We start from the raw sequence: 20,547 nt of genomic DNA on the forward strand, positions 1-20,547 counted from the left end.
CATTAGACCCTCCCCGGTCTTTAGGTCTTTAAACATAACAAACATGTCGCTGTGTTCGGGAGAAACACAATCAATACTGGGGATCAAGGGGAAGTGTGGGGACTTATAACAAGCTGTCAATTGATTGTGTTTCCTGCAGGGAGGAGCCCTCATCTCTCAGGTGTGCCGTCCTGGAAGGTGATAGGAGAAATTAAGATTTATTTTAAATATAAAAGTAACTTTTTATTCTTACTTTACTCCGTATCGATCTCTGAACATAATGTGATCTCGAAATGTTCGGTTAACATCCAGGTCAATCTGTCTGATGTCAGGTGACAAACGTCTTGCTTTCAGTTTGAGAATCTGTAGGGAAATACAGTAAACAATACACAAGGCATTTCGGTTAAAGTCAACCAGGTAACTCTGCATATCACTTAAAAAAAAAGTGGCTGTTAAGCCCGAAGGGTATTTACTGTAAAGCCCTGTACACACGGCCCAGAATCTTGTCAGGAAAAATAGGATTTTTTGTACTCACCGTAAAATCCTTTTCTCTGAAGTCCATGGACGGACACAGCTCCTTAAATCTTGACAAGTGGGTTATGTTCCCTGTTTACTAGGCAGAAACATGTTAAATAGTTAAATACATGTTACATTAACAGAGTTGAACAGCCCCGCCCAGGGGGCGGTCCCTCCAGACATAACCCTCCTCACTGCAGCTTGCAGCCTCAGTTCGTAACAAGCAGTACAAACCTAAAAAGGAGGGGTGGGAGCTGTGTCCGTCCATGGACTTCAGAGAAAAGGATTTTACGGTGAGTACAAAAAATCCTATTTTCTCTTATCGTCCATGGACGGACACAGCTCCTTAAATCTTGACAAGTGGGACGTCCCCAAGCAGTGTCAAAAAACGAGGGGTGGGAAATATATCAGTAAAAACAATTTTAACTTCACCCCAAAACAAGCAGAGCTCCTCAACGGAGGAGGTGCAACTTTAAACAGCCGCCGGCAAAAACTAGCGGCTGAAAAAAACATCATAAGATGCACTCACAGCAACCATGTAAATTCTGGAAAAAGCGTGAACGGACGAGCAAATCGCCGCCTCGCACACCTGTGAGACCGACGCATGATGTCGGGAAAAAAAAAAAAACCCAGGAAGCACCAATTGCCCTGGTCGAAAGTGCCGTGACCGGAAAGGGGGGCCCGCCCTTAGGAGCATAGGCCTGTATGACGGCCTGCCCGATCCACCGAGAAATGGTGGTCGACGAGACCGCCAGGCCCTTTTGTGGACCAGACACCGACACAAAAGAGAGTCAGAAGCTCCGAAATGGAGCCGTAGTAGGCTGGTATACCCGCAAAGCGCGTACCACGCCTAAAGTATGAAAGGCCGAAACCTCCTTCGGAAGAAGGGAAGGTCGCGGGCGCACCATCACCTAATCCTTATGGGGGATCAAGCATGGCGGCTTGCAAGACAAGACCGCCAACTCAGAAACCCCTCTAACAGAGGTAAAGGCCACTAAAGGGGCCACCTTCTGAGATAGTGTCAAGAGAAAATCTCTCTGATGTTTCCAAAAGGAAGGTTCCTGAAGAACCGAGAGCACCAGAGTCAAAACTCATGGGGGAAGAGATGGGCCAAGAGGGGAAAGTATATGACAAACCCCTTGCACACAAAAAAAGGGGACCCACCAGGGAACGGGCCGCAAAAAGGCCACTAAAAGAACACAGCCAAGGCTGAAATCTGCCCCCAAACGGTGCTTTAAGCAATTTTTAGATCCAATCCAAGCTTTAAAAACAGCAGCACCCTGGACATTGAAAGTACGCCCGTGGACGTCACTCCATCCCTTCGCACCAAGAGAGGTGCGACGGTAGATTCTCCGGAAGAAGACTACGGTGCCCTGTTGAGATGACCGAGTCAGACAGACCCTGGTCACCTAAAGTCTGGCTTCCAATAACCATGTTAAGCAAGTCAGTGACTGTACAACAGGAGGAAGTATGGGACCTTGAGACAGGAACCTCCTGCCCTGGCAATCGCCAGGGTGCCTCCGCTACCAGGCGCCCGATATCAGCGTACCAAGGACGCCGAGATTAATCTGGAGCGATTAGAATCATCGGGATCTCCTCAGCATCCACTCTGTGGAGCGGCCGAGGAAGCAACTACCATGGAGGAATGGCAAAAAATCACCGATACAGACAACACAGGGCCACCAGCGCGACTGACGCGTCTGTACAAGATCACTAGACCTGGCCACTAACTGACACCCTTGCGGCGGAGACAAGCTGCCAGGAGATCCATGCCATGTGAGGCTCACCTCCTGCAAGGGAGCCGAAACACCCCAAGCACAAAGACCAGTCGCCCTGGTCCAGCATCTGGCGACTCCAGTAGTCTGCCTGCCGGCATACCTGATGGTAGACTGAAGCCACGGCCGTGGCGTTGTCCGGCTGAAACCAGATTGGTCGACCACAAGGAGAAGCATAGCCTGATCGCCTAAAATAGTAGGACAATGAACAGTAGACAGCACCTGGTATTCCCAGGCGGTCTTCCACCAGGCACTAGCCAGGCCCGACCCTGGGTAGCTACCGAGACCAGACACATTCAAGGAGGTGTGGTCATAGGTCCACGCAAGTCCAGCGACTCAGGGCCGACTGGACCCCCCAGTTTTGTGAACCTCCAGGTTCACAACCCGTGAGCTGGCATTCGTCGTAAACACCGACCACTGGAAGGAAGGAACAACTTCCCGGACCGAAGAGTCGGGAATCTCTGTCACCAACTCAGAGAGACTCTGACTAGGTGGCGCACAGGAATCTAATGATTTCAGAGACAAGAGATTTTTACCACCTGGACAGTAGTTCCACTGGAAAACCAGGGTGTGGAACTGGGCATACAGTACCACCTTGAAGGAGGCTACCCACAGACCCTGAACCAGCAGGCGCCCGGAGAGAAGACCGATTGCGTGATGCCAATACCTTCTCCGCAGACTGAAGAGTCTGCAATTTCTCCAGGGGAAGAAGGACCTTTGCCACTGAGGAGTCTGGATCAACACTAGATACTCCAACGCTGAGTCGGAACCTAGCATGCCCATAATTTGAACCCTGGGTCGCACACATGTAGGGCAGGCTTGCTGCCACTGAGCTACACTTTCTGGCCTAAACGTTTAACATCCACCCGAATCTTCGGAGGGTCTGAATGGGAATAACCCATCCACTAGGTCGGAGACAGAAGCTGCTCTCAGAAGAAAGTCGTCAAAGTAGCCAATGAGGCAAGGCCTCGCTGTCCCAACAAAATTCAAATAAGTGCGAGCTCCTAGCTGAAAACCCATGGTGCTGACGCCAGATCAAAAGGGAGGGCCACAGGCTGACAGAGACCCTTCTCTCATCACGAAGCACAGAAAAAAACACTGTGACATGTGCAAAACGGGACATGCATGTATGCGTCCCTGATGTCCGAGGACGTCAGGACATCCCCCGGATGAAGCGCAGCTACCACCGAACAAATGGATTCCATGCGGAACTACCCGACGTTCACAAAGGTATTTAGGGCCTGAGGCCCATAGAAAACCCCAAAACTCTCGTCCTGCAGGAAAGGTAAAATTACCTTGCAGCTTAGCAAATCCCACACTGCCCAAGGCAGACCGACGTGCCGGGAGGGGAAGACACAAGGACAGAACTTTGTTCTGTGGATAGGAGGAAACCCTATCTAGTACTCCGAAGAGACCACCTCGCAGACCCACTAGTCGGAGAGCAGGGAGGTTTCACTGAATTGTGAACCTGCAAGCCGCCCCTCCCACCTAGAGACAGGGAGGGAAGGCTATATACATTGGCAGGATTTGGGTGCCGGCGTGATCGGCTTATGCACCCAGGGACAGATTAGTCCCCCAGCTGGGCCTTTGACGGCCTGGGAGGGTTGCCCCTAAATAATACACACACATAGTGTGTATGTATATTATGTAGGTGTATGCACACATGTCTTTGGAGGAAACCGGAGTACCCGGAGGAAACCCACACAGACACAGGGAGCGACAATGCAAGCTCCAGGCAGATTGGCGTCAGTGTGCAGATTGGCGTCAGTGTGCAGATTCGAACCAATGACTCTTTTGCTGCCAAGTAATGGAGTTAAGCACTACACCACCGTGTGCATAAAACCATTCTGAAACAGACGCCCTGGATAACAAGGGCGCAGCATTCAATGAAGCATCACAGACCTATATGAGGCCCTGGACCAGCTGGTCCGCTAGGCTAATAACCTCAGGAGAGAGTCAGTGCTCCTCCACTGTCTGGTGCAAAATGCTCACTCTGTGAGTTGTATACAGCACTAGGGGTCAGGACTACTCCAAGATGGCCGCCGAGCGTTCAGAACGCGGCCACAGGAAAAAGGCCAGCACAATGTAAGCTGCGCCATAGCGTGGCTACGACAAAATGGGCGCCAATGGGAGTTTTCAATGTAATTGAAAAATCTCCCAAAAAATAGCGCCAGCGACCACTGAGACCCCAGTGTAGTGGCCACAATAGGCCGCAAGCCAGACCCCAGCATGGTAAACATGGAACGGGTCAGTACTTCGGATCTTCTATCAGTCAGATCCATACAAGTAGGGGTTCCCGCCCGGCGGTGAGGGACTACAAAAGCCCTCAGTGGCTTTTCTCATTCCGCATCTCAGAAATTATCAAAGAAGGGCACAGAAGGAAAAAACCTACACAGCGGTCTGATTTGTGTGATCCAAAAAAGACCGAGCCCTCAGCGGAAACCCAGCTGCACTATGCAGCTTAGGAGAGTCCCTTGCAGCAGTAAAAAGCGCACCCATAAATGCCTTATTCTGCCTTTTTTTTTTTTTTTTTTTTTTTTTAACTAGGTACCTAGTCCATGGCTCCATAACAGAGCATTCCCCAGGGGATAACGGGGGAAGGGGGCACTCTTTTACCGCCCGCCCGCAGTCCACCCCCACCCTGGCACAAACTGTGTCCAGGACTAACAATAAAAACTCTGTGGGAATCACAGGTGCTAACACCTGCTGCCACCACCAGCATGTGGGGAAGGACCCAGATACTGACTCCAATATTTACATATAGTGTGTATTATAATATGCACACCTGTCCATACAAATATACAAAAGCTCCTAGAGCCCTATTCAGGGCCTCTCACCCACTTGCTGCGCTGACCAGGGGTAACCAGGGGACTCCCTCAGGAGGAGACTGCACAGCGCTGCCTGTGAGGAAAAGAACCGTGAGGTAACTTTTGCAGGGACCTGTGTTTAAACAGGAAAAGCCTCATAGGGCTGTTTTATTTAAGGATAAGACACAGATACAGCATAAAAAGCAAAACCATTACAGGTGTCACCAATCAGTCAGCGTCTGCTGAAGTATAATCATAAACATCTGTGCTCATCACAGGGCTTTTTACCTCACAGGAAAGCCCAATACAAAAAAGAAAAAGCACAGGCCAGATAACACAGTCCCCTCAGGAAGGCCCCCTCCCCCCTGACAGCGGCAATGTTAGCAATGCAGCAAGGGAAAGGAGCAGGGAAGTAAGGGGAAGGGACCCCCGAACCCCAGGAATGCCCAGCTGTACCAACCCACCGAAGCAGGAGGGACTGTACTTACCCGTCCAAGCGAGGACTCGCTGACGCATTCCTGACAGAACTACAACCGAAATGGAGGTAGCTGTCGGCCCGGTCCACTGTGAGTGAGACAACACCACAGCCCAGTCATATGTGGACCTCGGAGCAAAGCTCACCGGCCACCTCAGGAGTCATGAGGTATGGCGTGGCAGACCAAGCCTCTTTGCAAAGGTGTGCCCACGCTTGCTGGTCGGACTGAGTAGACTACAAGGATCTATAATATCCAGCCTGTCTCTCAGCCAACAGTTGAAAGAAGATTCTTCAAGAAAAAGTAAAGTAAAATAAAATAAAATTTCTCCTCAGGGCGCTGGGCCCAAAGGGAGCCATACGTCCTTCTCCTTTGCTAGGCAGAACGAAACTGAGGCTGCAAGCTGCAGTGAGGAGGGTTATGTCTGGAGGGACCGCCCCCTGGGCGGGGCTGTTCAACTCTGTTAATGTAACATGTATTTAACTATTTAACATGTTTCTGCCTAGTCCTCTCCTGTAAACAGGGAACATAACCCACTTGTCAAGATTTAAGGAGCTGTGTCCGTCCATGGACGATAAGAGAAAAAACATTGTATTTCCTGACGAGATTCTTGGCAAGATTCTCTTGCCGGCCGAGTGTACACACAGGCCATTCAAAAGAACCGCCGTTCTTTTAAATGGCACAAACACTGAGACGTCATAGACTACGACGAACATGCTCTCGTCACATTTGATGCAGTTGCCATCAAGCTACACCCTACCTATGCCTTGGAAGTGACCTCACATGCGTCAAAGTAATTTTGAGCATCCCCGGGCATTCTCTGCATTAGGGTAAAAAAAAATCTGTGTGCAGCTTTCCCCTAGATCCCCCTCCCCCTCTATACTTACCTGAACTCGTCCTGCAGCTGCTCTCTCATCACGTTCTTCATGAGAACAGCAGGAGCCATTGGCTCCTGCTGCTGTCAAACAAATACAGTGATGGGGGGGCGAGGCCAGGAAGCACACTGTTTTAAAAAACACACAAGGTGTGGCTCAGGATCAATTCTGCACGAGTGTCACCAAAGGAAGCGTCTTCATATGGTAGCACACACAGAAGTGTTTATGTATATAAAAAAATAAAAAGTATAAATAACTTCACAGTCACTAATATTTAACATTTTTTGTAAAGATTTACAGAACCTTGCAAAAATATTAAGATCTTTGTAAACTCTCCCAAGTCACTGAATAGCAAATCCTGCAATAGAATGTTCTAGTGTTATCTTTTATTAAAAATATCTTACAAAGAAACTCCAGACAAAATTCATGTATGTGTGCATAAAGCAGTATTTAACCCAAAAGCAAAAATGTATTATATTGCAGCTTGCCAATTCTTAGATATGATGGCTGCATTATTTTATTTTATTTTCCCCCCCATCTGGTGATCCAGCCAAAAAGTCAGGTGTTTTTCAAAGGAACAAGCTCTCTGAGATTTATCACTTACATGGATGAGACAACCCATTTAGCACTGATAGGGGTGCTCACAATGGTCAGAGAGAGAGCGAGAGAGAGAGCCCGAAGGCTTTGAATGGAGCCGCTGTTTCAGGGTGCTTTGCATAGCGCCTGCAAAGCTCCCCAGTGTGAAAGGGGTCTTTCTATAGCACTGTCAATTTGCACAGTGCTTCCTCATAACCAAGGTCCTCCAGCCCCCTTTATGAACTCTCTCCAGTTCAAGCACATTCTTCCTGAGGTGTGAGGACCAGAACTGGCCAGCATACTCAAACTGTCGCCGAACCAGGGTTTTGTGAAGTGGTAGAACCAGAAGTCTCAGGGCTGAACTGAATAGGGTACGGTCAGGGCCTGTTTAACACCAAAAAAAGAGACTTTATTTTAATCATGTGACACAGTCTGAACTCCAATTATTAGAGTTCAGACTTGGTCACATGATTAAAATAAAGTCTAATAGCTCCAACTTCAAAACAACTGTCAATATCTGAAAATAGGGATGCTTATGCTGAATATCAAAATATTGGGTCTTAAAGTGAACCTGAGCCTTCATGCACAATAAAAGTTTTTGTGTAAAAAGGCCGTTTGATCCCATCTTATCGGATCCCTGCCTTCTTTTACCGTCACCAATCCATTTGCTGATACAGAGCCTTAGAGGCACTCTGCACCTGTTTAGGTTGGTGTGCATTGCTAGATTTTATTTTTTATTTTGGGGGGAGGGGGGTTGACATGTGCTCAGCAGTGTCTAAACAGAGGGTCAGGGGTCCTGCAGCCTTATAGGTCAGTGAGTGGAGAATGAAAGCTCCTCCTACAAGCTTTAACCACTGATCAGCCGGACACTGATAGACGTCATAAAACTGCTATATACTGCTGATGAGAAAAAGGTATTTATCAGTTTATATTTATATTTTTTTATATTTACTAAAATTATTACAGTCCCATGCACATTTCTGTGTACTGTGGGAGACCAGCTATAGTGAATGCAGGGTCCTGGGTTTAGTAAAATTTTAAGACTTTCTGAAAATGCTTACAGCCTGGTTGTAATTTGCTTTAACGCCATTAAAATTCCTTATCGCCATGCTTGCTCCACATTGCCATTGTATCATCATGACAGCCAGGCAACTCTCATTATCAGGAGAGGTCAGCCATGGCAGTATATGTTTCCTTTGATGAATTTTAATACATGTTTAGTTGTCTAAATCATTGCTACATCAAAAAGAAGAGTCAGCCACGGTTATTGCCTTATAAAATGGCATCACTATAAAACACAGCATCTATACACAGCTTTTATATGCTACACTTTCAACTAAATTATGTGACATGATTCGAATATGCAAACATGCAAGCAATTTCTATTTGCCTTTACATCCATTTATATTATTGCTGATCTGTAAAACAAAAGTAGTCATCAAGGGGAATGGTCTTCGAAAAGTATTTGGATCTTTAAAAAAAATAAAAAATAAAAAACACCTGTTCTCATTGCAGGTAAAAGAACAGAAAAATCAAGTATTGTCTATAAAGGAGGCTTTTACAGGTAAATAAGTTGCTCCCGCTGCTGCCAATCAAATCCAGGGAACTGGGGGTGGGGCCAAGTCCTGCCATCTGTGTCAATGAACGCAGAAGCAGGACTCGGGAGAGCTCCCGCACCAGTGCCCCAATGGAAAGCGGCTCTTCGTGGGGGCATTCGAGAAGTGAAGGAGCACCGCTGGGGGGACCCCACAAGAGGAGGATCGGGGTCGCACTGTACAAAACTCTTGCACAGAGGCGGCAAGTATAACAGTTTTTTTTTTTTAAACCTTTACAATCACTTTAAAGTGTACCTTTAAAGTGTACCAAGTGTAGTGGTCAGTCAGAATTTAAAATAATATTTATTTCCACATTGTATTCCAAATATTTCTACCCTACGCCCATTAATCTGAATGAACCTGAAGAAAAAAAAAATACTTTTTAAATGATGTCCACACATTTTTTCCCATTGAATTCTGTGACACATTCACTATGCCCTATGAACATGCACTGCCTGTGTTACATATTTCACAGAGCCTGCTGTTTAAACTACAGAGATGCAGAGAGACGTTTCAGGACCACAGTCAGTAAATGAATTACTGTTTGCAGGCAAGCAAGGTACCATGGGTTATATAGTCCTTAGAAATTAAACGTAAACCAAAGGAATGAGCAGAGGAGAAGCTGCAAAACAAGCAGAAAATCCAGGAAATCGTGGAAAACACTGGCTAGCTAAAGGACAGCACTCACAACATGAATGGGGATTTTTCAAGTGAGCTTATATTAGATTGTTAAAATTAGTTTTCTAGGACATTTGGCCATCCCATCTTTCCGTTTCCCCAGCAGTGAATAATACATTTATTCAATTGTACATTATACATCTCACCCTATCCTGATTTCATTCCATGGATGATATATCTATGGCAAACTCTGTAAGCTTACCCTAATGCCGACTTATTCACTTAACCTGGACCTGCCCGGTTGTCTTTAGGCGTTTTAAACAAGTTGTGGCCCTCAGCTCTTGCTTACTGAATACCCCTGTTCTAATAACACCAGAGGTCTGTTTACTTGGCATACTTGATGAGGTGGTATGGCCCAGGTATGACAGTTTTTTCTGAAAGAAACATTGCTAGCTTGTAAAATGATAGCACTTAGATGGATGCAGACTTCTGCCCTCACCACTTTCCAATGGATACACAAAGTCAGCCAAATGATCCCTTATGAAAAGATCAGCTATTCTAACAGAAACGGCCTCCACCAATACCAGAAAATATGCAATATTTGCTGCAATTCTACTCACTTTGAATGTCAATGCGAGTTGACCCGTTTGTGACTGTGGGGGAGATTTATTAATACTGGTGCAGCTGTGCATAGTAGCCAACCAGTTTCTAACTTCAGTTTTGTTCAATTGAGCTTTGTCAATAAACCCTGGAAGCGGATTGGTTTCTATAAAGAAGTGCACCTGATTTTGCACTCTCCAGCTTTAGTAAATAAACCCGAATGCTTTTATAACCTATGCACATGGTTACAAGAGCACATTTTTTGTTCAATGTTTCTTTTCTGAATTGTTGTAACAAAACAAACAGACAGCCGTTTACTTGTGTTTAATTTATTAAGGCCGGTTTTCCTGTTACTGCAATGCAAAAGCAGAAATGCTTATTCTTCTGTAATGGTGGAACGTATACTTTGTCACTTTACAATCTATGGAATAAACAATGCTGATGTTCTAAAATGAAAGTGTACACTGCTACTATAGAATTTCTTTAATATAAAAAGGTAACCATTTTATTCATGGTCCTGGAATGCACTGTTCAAAAAATAGAAACAGCTGACTAAATTCGGAAGTTTTAATTTACCAGATAAAGGTCTTTTCTCTCATCTTTCAGTTTCGGTACATCTAGGATTAGTGACCAGACTTGACCTCTGAGCTGAAGGGGAATGCCTTTGTAAATTCTTCTGTGCAGCTGAACAAAAGCAACATATAGACCACAATTAGAAAAACAGCAAAACACAGCTAAATTAGATTACATGCGTAGACAAAAAATAATCCATATTCTATAAAAAGGTAAAGGATGACTAAACAAACAGTTTTCATCTGATGTGGCTGATTTTGCCCATGCTGAACAATAACGCCAACAGCTTATCAGTAGCTAGCCTATTGCCCACAGCTGACCAATCCTGGCAGAAACATCTTTCATCACCATATTGTTAACCAATTGGGAAATGGAATTTGTAACAAATGGAGTTGTCACACCTGAGTCATATGGATGGATGGGTAATTGAGGATATTCCTGTGAAGGATTCCTGGAAAACATCTAATTTTTGGAGGACTTCACAAGAGAAGACTCCTATGACATTATTGTAATGATGCACATTTTGACCTTTCTTTAGTTAGAAGGTCACAGCTATCTGGTGTTACCTGGTTGAGGCTCTTCCAGTTTTCATCAGGATACCTTCATTCCTAGGTTTCTCACATTGCTGGATGTGGTCATTTCCCGTCACCTCTTTTTTGGACATTTATGTTTACAATTTCACATTTGGAATTGTGTACTATATAATTTTATGTGGGGTTAATTTGGTCCTATTCGAATTACTAATCAGTCACATTATATGTACTTTTACACACTGGAAATAGTCACGAATATAAAAAAAGAGAGGCAGGAGCGTGCCCGTAAGCTTACCCCCGCGTGAGAGAGCTTCCCGAGTGGGTTAGCTATTGCGGGGAGGAGCCAAAAGAGCTGTCGTGGGAACCCAGAAGAGGACGATCAGGGCCACTCTGTGCAAAACAAACTGCACAGTGGAAGTAGGAAATGTTTGTAATTTTTAAAAAATAAAAAAAAATTCCTTTACAACCCCTTTAATATGTCATAGTATGTTTGCAGCTTTTTCCATCTAATACTTTTTACATACCTAAGCGCAGTTTACGTTACTTGACACTACTAGAAATTCCTATTTACTTTCTATAAGAATAAACATATACAGGACTGATCTAAGCATACATTTTTTTATTCACTAATCTGCACATCTGGCTGCCCTGTAATGTTGGAAATCTTTCTCCTTTTTACAACTCAGAGGGGTCGATTTACTAAACCTGGAGAGCGCAAAGTTTGGTTCAGCTGTGCACGGCAGCCAATCCGCTTCCAACTTTCACTTAAGCTTTGACATAAAAATCCTGAAAGCCAATTGGTTTCTATGCACAGCGACACCAAAACTCCAGTTTTAGTAAATCAACCCCAACGTCTGAACACGGGTGGACCACAGAAAAGAGAAGAAAAAAAAAAAAACGTAATACAGAACAACCAATGAAACAGAGGTTTTAAATATGTAATGAGCCTCTTTCTTTGGGCAGAACATGATTTACAACAACAAATCACCATCATAAGTAGTCTTCAAATGTTAATTTAGTAATTTCCTTTTCTGACTGTAATATTGTAGCTTTTGAAATATTTTATAACCTTCTACACCTTGCTGCCACACTCTTGATTTACACATAATAGTTTATCAAGCACAGGTTCATGCTGCACATGAGATACAGATGTACAATCATCAAAATCCTTAGGGCACGTCAGTCTTTGTTATTCACATCAGAACTTCTATACAAGGAATATACTTTCAGGCATTTCCAGCAGTGTGAGAGAAGCGGGTGAAAGAGGTTATCTGCTGCATTACTTCAAGACAAGCTGTTTTCAGAAATCTAACAGAACCTAAATGTCAAGGCAGCATTAGCAATGCGCTTGGAATAAAGCACAACCTAGGAATTCCAGGAGGCAACACCTTCCAGAAAAAATGTGGAATCAAAGGTTATCTGACAATAAGGAATAAAGGAAAATGATTTTATTGGGGTTCAAACATTTAGACAAAAAGGAAAATGAGCTCCACTTTTCTACACATTTTGTCTAAAAGCAAACGTGTATAGTGAGATGTGTTTCCAGAGGTAGGGAAATTGCGGAGATCCACCACTGTGTTGACTTCTTGGTCTACTGGGAAACCTCTTTGAAATGTTTATGTTACGTTTCATAGAAAACTAAATCTCTGTTGATTTAATTTAGTTTAAATTTTTTTTTTTTTTTTTTTTTAACAAACAGAAATATACTCCTTAGTTTGTCACTAAACCCACATCATAAAAAATAACTATCAATAAATGCTGTACTACATATGTTGTTCACACACACTCAGTCACTATGAGATTGGTTTTCTGTATTCTGCAACAAAAAAAAAAACTGGTTGATACTGCTGTTCTCAATCTCTACCTTCTGTTCATGTCCCCAATGCAGTTGGGTATTCTGCGGATCAGAGGTGGCATCTTCCGCACATCTAGTTTTCAGTGAGTTCCTATGCTGAGCATTTGCCATCACATCTGTGCAGCCCATGTGACTATAGAGTCATACATGTGGGTGTATACACAGGGGTAAATGACAGCAAACGCCCTCCTCCTCCATGCCCACTAACCATCTAAACAAAATGGGGGCGGGATATAACATGTAGATTGATGGAGGCTTTGCCTACCTACTTTTCTAAAAAAAAAGACAGGCTGGATGAGCACGACAGCCTGTGACTGGCAGAAATCCACCCACACCATGTTATTGCCAAAATGAAGAAAGATATGATTTGAAATATATATTTGTATAAGGATTTAAAACTTTTTATTGATATTTATTTATTTTTACTCATCCCAAAGGCCGTTTGTCTTTTTTTGACCAGCAGCAGAGGACTAAAATCCCCCTCTGCTTATGTTTCTCTACAGACAGACTGGGAAGAGCTGGGTCATGTGACAGCTGTATAGTGAAAAAGGTACTTTTTTATTAAAATAATTACAGTGCAATCATCCTCATACAGAAAGAGAAGGGACCATGTAAATTAAACAGTGTGCGTTTAGGATCACTTTAATGTTAAAGGTAAAACCGCAAAGTAATTTAGGTTATATAACTAACTGTATATCAAACTGGTGTAGCGCAACTCACACCTAAAAATCGCTATAAATAATTGAATAAAATTACATAAAATTCATGCCCTTATAGCACAAGTGCTATATAGCAACAACCTAAGAAGTCTAAAAAGAAAAAGGTGCAACAACACCACGCCATAAATTTAAGTAAAAAAAAAAAATGCAAACATATCGAATTCATGCAGAAATATTTCCAATAATTATTGCATATAAAATGGTCCAACAAGTGTCCGAATTAAAAATATTCCAATTGGGAAAAGGGATATTGATCAGTAAAGACAACCTCCTAGCACAGTGATGGCGAAACTTGGCACCACTACATTTCCCATGATGCTCTTGCATTCAGCAGTGCATTCAGCATCCCGCGGCCCTCTCTGTCCTAGGCCGAGTGCCAGCAATTGTAAAACACATGCGATACACTGCTAGCACTGGCTTTAGTGCTTTACTTATAAGCGCATTACCCTTTTTTTAATATTAAACAAGAGCTATAAATGCAGAACACTAGGGGTTTGTGTGCTTTTTATGCCTACATGCATATTGGTCATACCACTCTTATCTGGATAGGAAGCAATGAGAATTCAGAAGTGGCAGCTGTTGACTCCATTTTACTAAAGGGAAAACTGGGTGTTGTGACCTACTGGTGATGCAGGGGTCATGACAGTGAGGTGAGAGGTGGCGGAGTCACTATTTTTAGTTTGAACACAGTGATGTTTATTTTGGAAGCTGGATTGTCTTCACTGATTAATATCCCTTTCCCACATTGGAATATTATTTAGAATTTGGACATTTGGACTGTTTCATATATATTAATTGGAAAAAAATTCTATGTAAATTTAATATGTTCTTATTTTTTACTAAAAAAAATAAAGTGATATTTGATGGGGTATTGCACCTTTTTTTTATATTTATTCGGTTGTTGCTATATAGCACTTGTGATATAAGAGAATGAATTTGATGTCATTTTATTCATTTATAGGTATTGGGGTATGAGTTGCACTACACCAGTTTGGTTTAAAGGTTAATGGAATAAGTTGTTGAATCACTTATAGGTGTTGGCAAGCAATTTGTTTATTTTGTAATTAGTAGATTGTGCTGATTGATCACATTTTTTTATACAACTGAAATGAAAGTGGAGGGAGCCTGCAGCAGTTGACTAGCAAACATAATGGTGTTCTAACTGGATTTTTTTTTCTTTTTATTATGACAGCAACAATTTAAAACAATGGCCCCAAGTCAATATTTGTCTTTAGTACCACATTCAGGCAATAAATTGGTGGTCTGTAGGTCTCAAGCAAAAAGCAGTTCTTCCCACCAGAATTCCATCTCCTTAATCCCATTCTCCCAAACATGCAGTCATGCTTCTCCTACTATAGGAGGAGGAGCTGCAGTCTAAGGCCCCTTTCACACTGGGGCGGGAGGTGCGGTGGCGGTATAGCGGCGGTATTTTTAGTGGCGCTATACTGTCGGAATTGTGGCGGTATTCAGCCACTAGTGGTGCACTTTTAACCCCCGCTAGTGGCCGAAAAAGGAACGAAAAAGGAACACCGCGGCTATACCGCCGGCAATGTGCCTCTGCAGAGGCACATTGCCGGCGGTATAGCCGCGGTGTTCCATTGTTTTCAATGGGAAGGAGTGGTGGAGGAGCGGTAAACACACCGCTCCTCTGACCGCTCCAAAGATGTTGCTAGCAGGACTTTTGGAGCGGTCCCGCCAGCGCATCGCCTGAGACTGCAGGGCAGAAGTTTTTCAGGCGGTATTTAGGCGCCATTTCTGGCGCTAAACTGCCTGAAAAACTTCTCGGTGTAAAAGGGGTCTTATGTTTCACATTAAGTCCTTAGCAATGAAAACAGAAAGAAAAATCTCAACATGTAAAAAAAAAACGATACTTGTGACAACAGTTACCTCAGAAGTTAACACGATTTTAAATCCCCAGTTTCTACCCAAAACCCAAAGCATTTTGGGTAGAACTGAATACATGAATCGTTACCATTTGATTTTGGTTTGATTCTACGATCCCTAAAAAGTGTATTACCTTTTCAGAGTTCTTGTACTTATCCCAGCTCTTCAGCATTTTCAGCCATTTGGAGATCCTTTCAATTTCTAAAAATTTTTGCTGAAAAAACAATAAACGATTAGCCAAAACACTATGTTAGAAATCAATCTATAGCAAAGTCAATCCCACAAAGCTCCAACAATCAGTAAAAAGAGGTGCCTGTATATATCTTTTTGTACACTTCGTCCTGGGCATTTCAGGAGCTGCTATATTCAGGGACACTTGATATGATAATACATTATTTTTCATCTCCAATAAACTGACATGATTGTTGATGGAGCTGCTGTTTGTGTTCTGAAATTTCAGACAACAAATTGTCAGCACAACTGATAAAATATCAGTATTTTCTCCCTTCAAATTAATATGCTCCCTGCAGGATTTGCAAATTAGTGCCAGTGTTGCTACAAATATTGTTAGTTGGTTATACTGTAGAAATTTGTGTGTCTTTTATATAAGACATGCTAAAGTTTATGACTAGGATATATATTTATTTATTTTGCAGATTAAGTGCCAATTCACACCACAAAAACGTTCTCCAAATCCATTCTGCATGTGCGTCTTTAATGCTTTACAGTGCATGTTGGTGCGTTTCCGGATGCCTTTCTTTTTATTTCCTGTTTATTCCCACTATACTAGGGTCCAGTGTGTTTTTGATGTGTCCCCATGCGTTTTTGAAGCGTTTTACTGCGTTCCCATACAGTTCAGGAAAAATGCAGCATGTTCTATTTTTTTTCTGGAACTGGCTGCACTGGTATGAACTATGCAATTGGAAACCATATAACCTACTTTACATGCGTTTTTGATGCAAAACAAAAAAATGCACTGGACTGCATCTGGTGTGAACTGGCCCTAAGGCTGCATTCACACCCGAGTATCGTTTTCAGGTATTTTTTTCAGACGTTTTTGCAGAGTTTTGCAGCGTTTTTGTACAGGCATTTTCAGGGTTAAAAGATCACCAATGTAAAAGCAGAAAAAAGCCTGTAATCTGCCAAAAAATAAACTCCTGTACTTTGAGCTTCAGACGTTTTTCTTCATGCGACAGAACGCTCAGATGTGAACAGGGGTCAATGAAATAAATGGAATTTTGCTTGTTGGGCTTTTGGAAATTTTGAGATGAGAGTTTTATGAGCTAAAAACCCACAGGTAAAAAAAACACTTGAGTAAGGGTCCTTTCACATGGGTGTTCTGTATGTCCGTTTTTCCTCCATTCGTTGACGGATGAAAAACTGACACACATGTATGTCTATGGGCTAGCGGACGTTAGCGGATGATCATCCGCTGACATCTGCCTACGTTAAGTTCCGTTTTTTGAGATGGAAGAAAACCCTATTTTTCTTCCGTTTAAGCCCAGGTTCACACTGGCTTCAAACTCAGCTGAACTCGCATGATTTCACTTGCGCTTGTCAGTCCCGATTTCGGCTGCGATTACAGAGACATCTGTGCAGGTTTCTGCACAGATGTCAATGTAAATCGCGTACCGAAATCGCAAATAGTGCAGAAAACATTTGCGGGCAAATGTGATTTGACATGTCAAATCGCATCAGTGTGAACCAGGGCTAAAAAACGGAACGGACGAAAAACTGATGTTAGCGGGTGACATCAGCTTACATCCGATCTGCTGACATCCGTTTTTCACCCATAAACATGGGCGTTCAGTTTAATTCAGTTTGGTCACATTTTTTGGGTAAAAAAAAACGATGATGAAAAATGGAGGTCAGTGGACATGAAAATTGATGTAAAAATTACCATCCGTATCAGTTTTTTTTGTTTTTTTTTTACCAAAAGAGAACTAAAAAACTAAAAAACGGAACGCCCGAGTGACACAGCTGTGTGAATAAAGCCTTACTGATCTGAATGCAGAGCTTGTTTAGGCACCTGTGTGAATGGCTCTTTTGAAAACAATGCAGCTGAATTCAGATCCATAATTAAAAAACATTTGTATGCTTTTTTTTTTTTACAGCCGTGTAAATGAAGCCTAAGCTTAGGTTCACACCTACGTGGATTGCAGTTGATGCGTTCTGCCATTGCATTTAACTTTCTTTACACATGTGTTTTTGAGAGTTGTCATGTAGAAAAATCTGCAAAAACGCAACGAAAACACATCAAAATCGCAAGCACTGCAATTTTGATGCATTTATGTGGCATTCCTATTGAAGTCTATGGGATCGAAAACGCAACTTGCTACAGGCAAAAAAGTCCCTGACCCTTTCCAAAAAACGTGACCCATAAGGAAATCCTTTTAAATGGAAAACTGCAAAACTGAAAATGCACTGCAAAATGCATAGTGTGACCCTAGTCTTATAGTTTGATGATTTGTTTCGAACCATATTTCAAAATCAAAGACTGAGCAATCAGGAAGTTTGTGAAATTACATACTGAAACGGGCTTGTAGCCCCCCTCACAAAAAAGAAGAAGAATAAATACAATCGTAAAGAGTATACCTTTTCTATTGCTTCATCGTGAAATGGTAGTTCTTCTTCACTGTAAAGGAGAGAAGAGGACATTTGTTAGGAAAGATGCTAAAGCAGATGCATCACATTTCTCATCCTGTTAGAGGCAGTATAAGTACAGACAAATGTGTTCACTGCAAACCCATGACAGAAAAGAAAAAAGCATTATACCTTACTGATCCCCGAAGACTCTGCAGCCATGAACAGTCACAAAAAATAAGTTATACAAAGATCAGCCATAACATTACAACCACCGACAGGTAAAGTGAATAACAATGATTATCTTGTGACAAAGGCATCTGAAAATTGGTGGGATATATTAGGCAGCAAATGAACACGTTGTCCCTGAATTTGATGTGTTGAAAGCAGAAAGATTGGGCAAGTGTAACAATTTGAGGAGGGTAAAATTGTAATGGCTAGGCGACAGTCAGAGCAACTCCAAAACTGCCATTTGAAGATGCTCCCAGTCTGCAATCTTCAGAAACTACCAAAAGTAGCCCAAGGAAAGAAAGAAGGAAAAACTGTGAACCTTCGACGGGGTCATGGGTGGCCAGGGTTTACTGATGCCAAGTCATGGATCTTCAAACTCTGGCCCTCCAGTTGTTCGGGAACTACAATTCCCATCATGCCTAGTCATGTCTGTGAATGTCAGAGTTTTACAATGCCTCATGAGATGTGTAGTTTCCGCAACAGCTGGAGGGCCGTAGTTTGAGGATCCCTGTGCTATGGGGATCAATGGCTGGCTCCTGTAAGCTGATCTAATTGAAGAGCCACTGTAGCACAAATTGCTGAAAAAGTTAATGCTGGTTCGATCGCAGTTTGTTGCGTATTGGGGCTGCGTAGCAGCAGACTGAAAATAGTGCACATGCCGACTCATGTCCACAGCCAAATGTGCCTACAATGGGCACGCAAGCATAAGAACTGGACCATGGAGTAATGCAAAAAGGTGTTCTGGCCTTACGAATCAAGTTTTCTTTTACATCAGGTGGATGGACGGGTGCGTTTGCATCTCTACTTACCTGGGGAAGAGATGGCGCCAGGATGCAGTATGGGAAATAGGCAAGCTGGCAAAGGGAGTGCGACTTAATTTGGTTGTAGAGGTTCAAGTTTTTTTTTACCTTCATGCATTAGGGTAAAAAAAACCTGTGTGCAGCATCCCCCTCACCCTCCATCTCAATCCAGTGATGCCCCGGCTCTCCAAGGACTCTGCCTCTTCAATGGCTGTCAATCACAGCCACTGAGCCAATAAGGAGACAGAAGGGGCAGGGCAGAACCGTGGCTCTGTGTATGAATAGACACGCAGAGCAGCAGCTGGGAAGCAGGCGAGCCTGCTCAGGTGTCCCTAGTGCAAGCTGCTTGATCTGGGGGCACTTGGCAGAAGGGAGGAGCCAGGAGCGTCAGCAAGGGACCCGAGAAGAGGAGGATCGGGCTTGTACTGTGCAAAACCACTGCACAGAGCAGGCGAGAACATAAAAATCTCTTCAAAAAAAAAAAAATGGACATATCACTTTAAAACATCTGCTACTGACAGTTTGGTGCCAGACACCACAGCATAACTTTAGAGGTCTAATTGTGTCCATGCCTCGATGGGTCAGGACTGTTTTGGCAGAAAAAGTGGGACCTACACAATCTTAGGCGGTTATGGTGGGTGTACAGAATGTTATGGCTGATTGTGTACTTGAAAGAACTCTAAAAAGTAAAAATGGATTAGGGCTGTGTATTAAAAAAATAAATAAATTAAAAAAAACACAATGCAATTTTTCAGCAGTTAACCAACCCTATGCTCAAGTATTTCAGATAGCTAATTAGTTTCCAAACAAATAAATATTGTTATTTAAAAAAAATGACAATAATAAAAAAAGTAGATTTTGAGACATTTAGATAGTATATGCTATAGTAACAGCTGTCAATGAATCCGTTAAATTAGTTCAACTTTTAAGCTTTCCTGGAGTGGAGAACGGACTCCAGAATTATATGTTATTTTTATTTAAATGAGCTGAGAGAAACCGGACAATGCCAAACCTCTCTCGTCTGCAGATGGTGAAGTGACTGCAATTTATTATTTTCAAAAGACTGGGACTTGGGTTTAGCATAGACTAATGATTTTCCAGGTTCCTTGACTGTTCCAGAAACAGACAAAACAATGGTTATTAACAACACACATGAGAGACATTTCAACCATTAATGAGAAGAACTGAATCTCATTGGTGATTAAGTTGATGTTGGGCAGGGGTATATTTATTTAGCAGGATCATTTCTGAAGTGCGCTTGGTTTTCGACTGGGCTGTGATCCAATTTAAAAATCCCATAATAAATATGGTTTTAACAAATAAGAGGACCACTGCAAGATCTGTGAAATTTATTGTTAAAGCAGTAATAAACCCAAGAGCAAATATTATGTAGTGCATCTTCATAGCACTTCACTTTTTTCACATTTTGTTACAGCCTTATTAATAGATTAAATGTATTCTTTTCCTCAAAAACCATACCCCATAATGACAATGTGAAAGAAGTTTATTTTTTATTTTTTAATAAATCTGCAAAGATTTCAAAACGAAAAAAAAA

The 20,547-nt window shown here is 42.6% G+C and overlaps 1 protein-coding gene across 2 annotated transcripts in view; it reads right to left on the reverse strand.

Annotated features, from left to right (window-relative positions):
• Positions 1-20,547, reverse strand: part of USP6NL (USP6 N-terminal like) — a 252,946-nt gene that overhangs the window by 92,855 nt on the left and 139,544 nt on the right. For both annotated transcript variants that reach the window (XM_040343385.1, XM_040343384.1), the window contains exons 4-7: positions 17,974-18,013; positions 15,512-15,592; positions 10,391-10,498; positions 233-342 (exon numbers count right to left, since the gene is read on the reverse strand). In XM_040343385.1, the coding sequence (XP_040199319.1) occupies positions 233-342; positions 10,391-10,498; positions 15,512-15,592; positions 17,974-18,013 (339 nt within the window). The remainder of the gene's footprint in view (positions 1-232; positions 343-10,390; positions 10,499-15,511; positions 15,593-17,973; positions 18,014-20,547) is intronic.

The sequence above is a fragment of the Rana temporaria genome, chromosome 3 (assembly GCF_905171775.1).
Source record: "Rana temporaria chromosome 3, aRanTem1.1, whole genome shotgun sequence".
Taxonomy (NCBI): domain Eukaryota; kingdom Metazoa; phylum Chordata; class Amphibia; order Anura; family Ranidae; genus Rana; species Rana temporaria.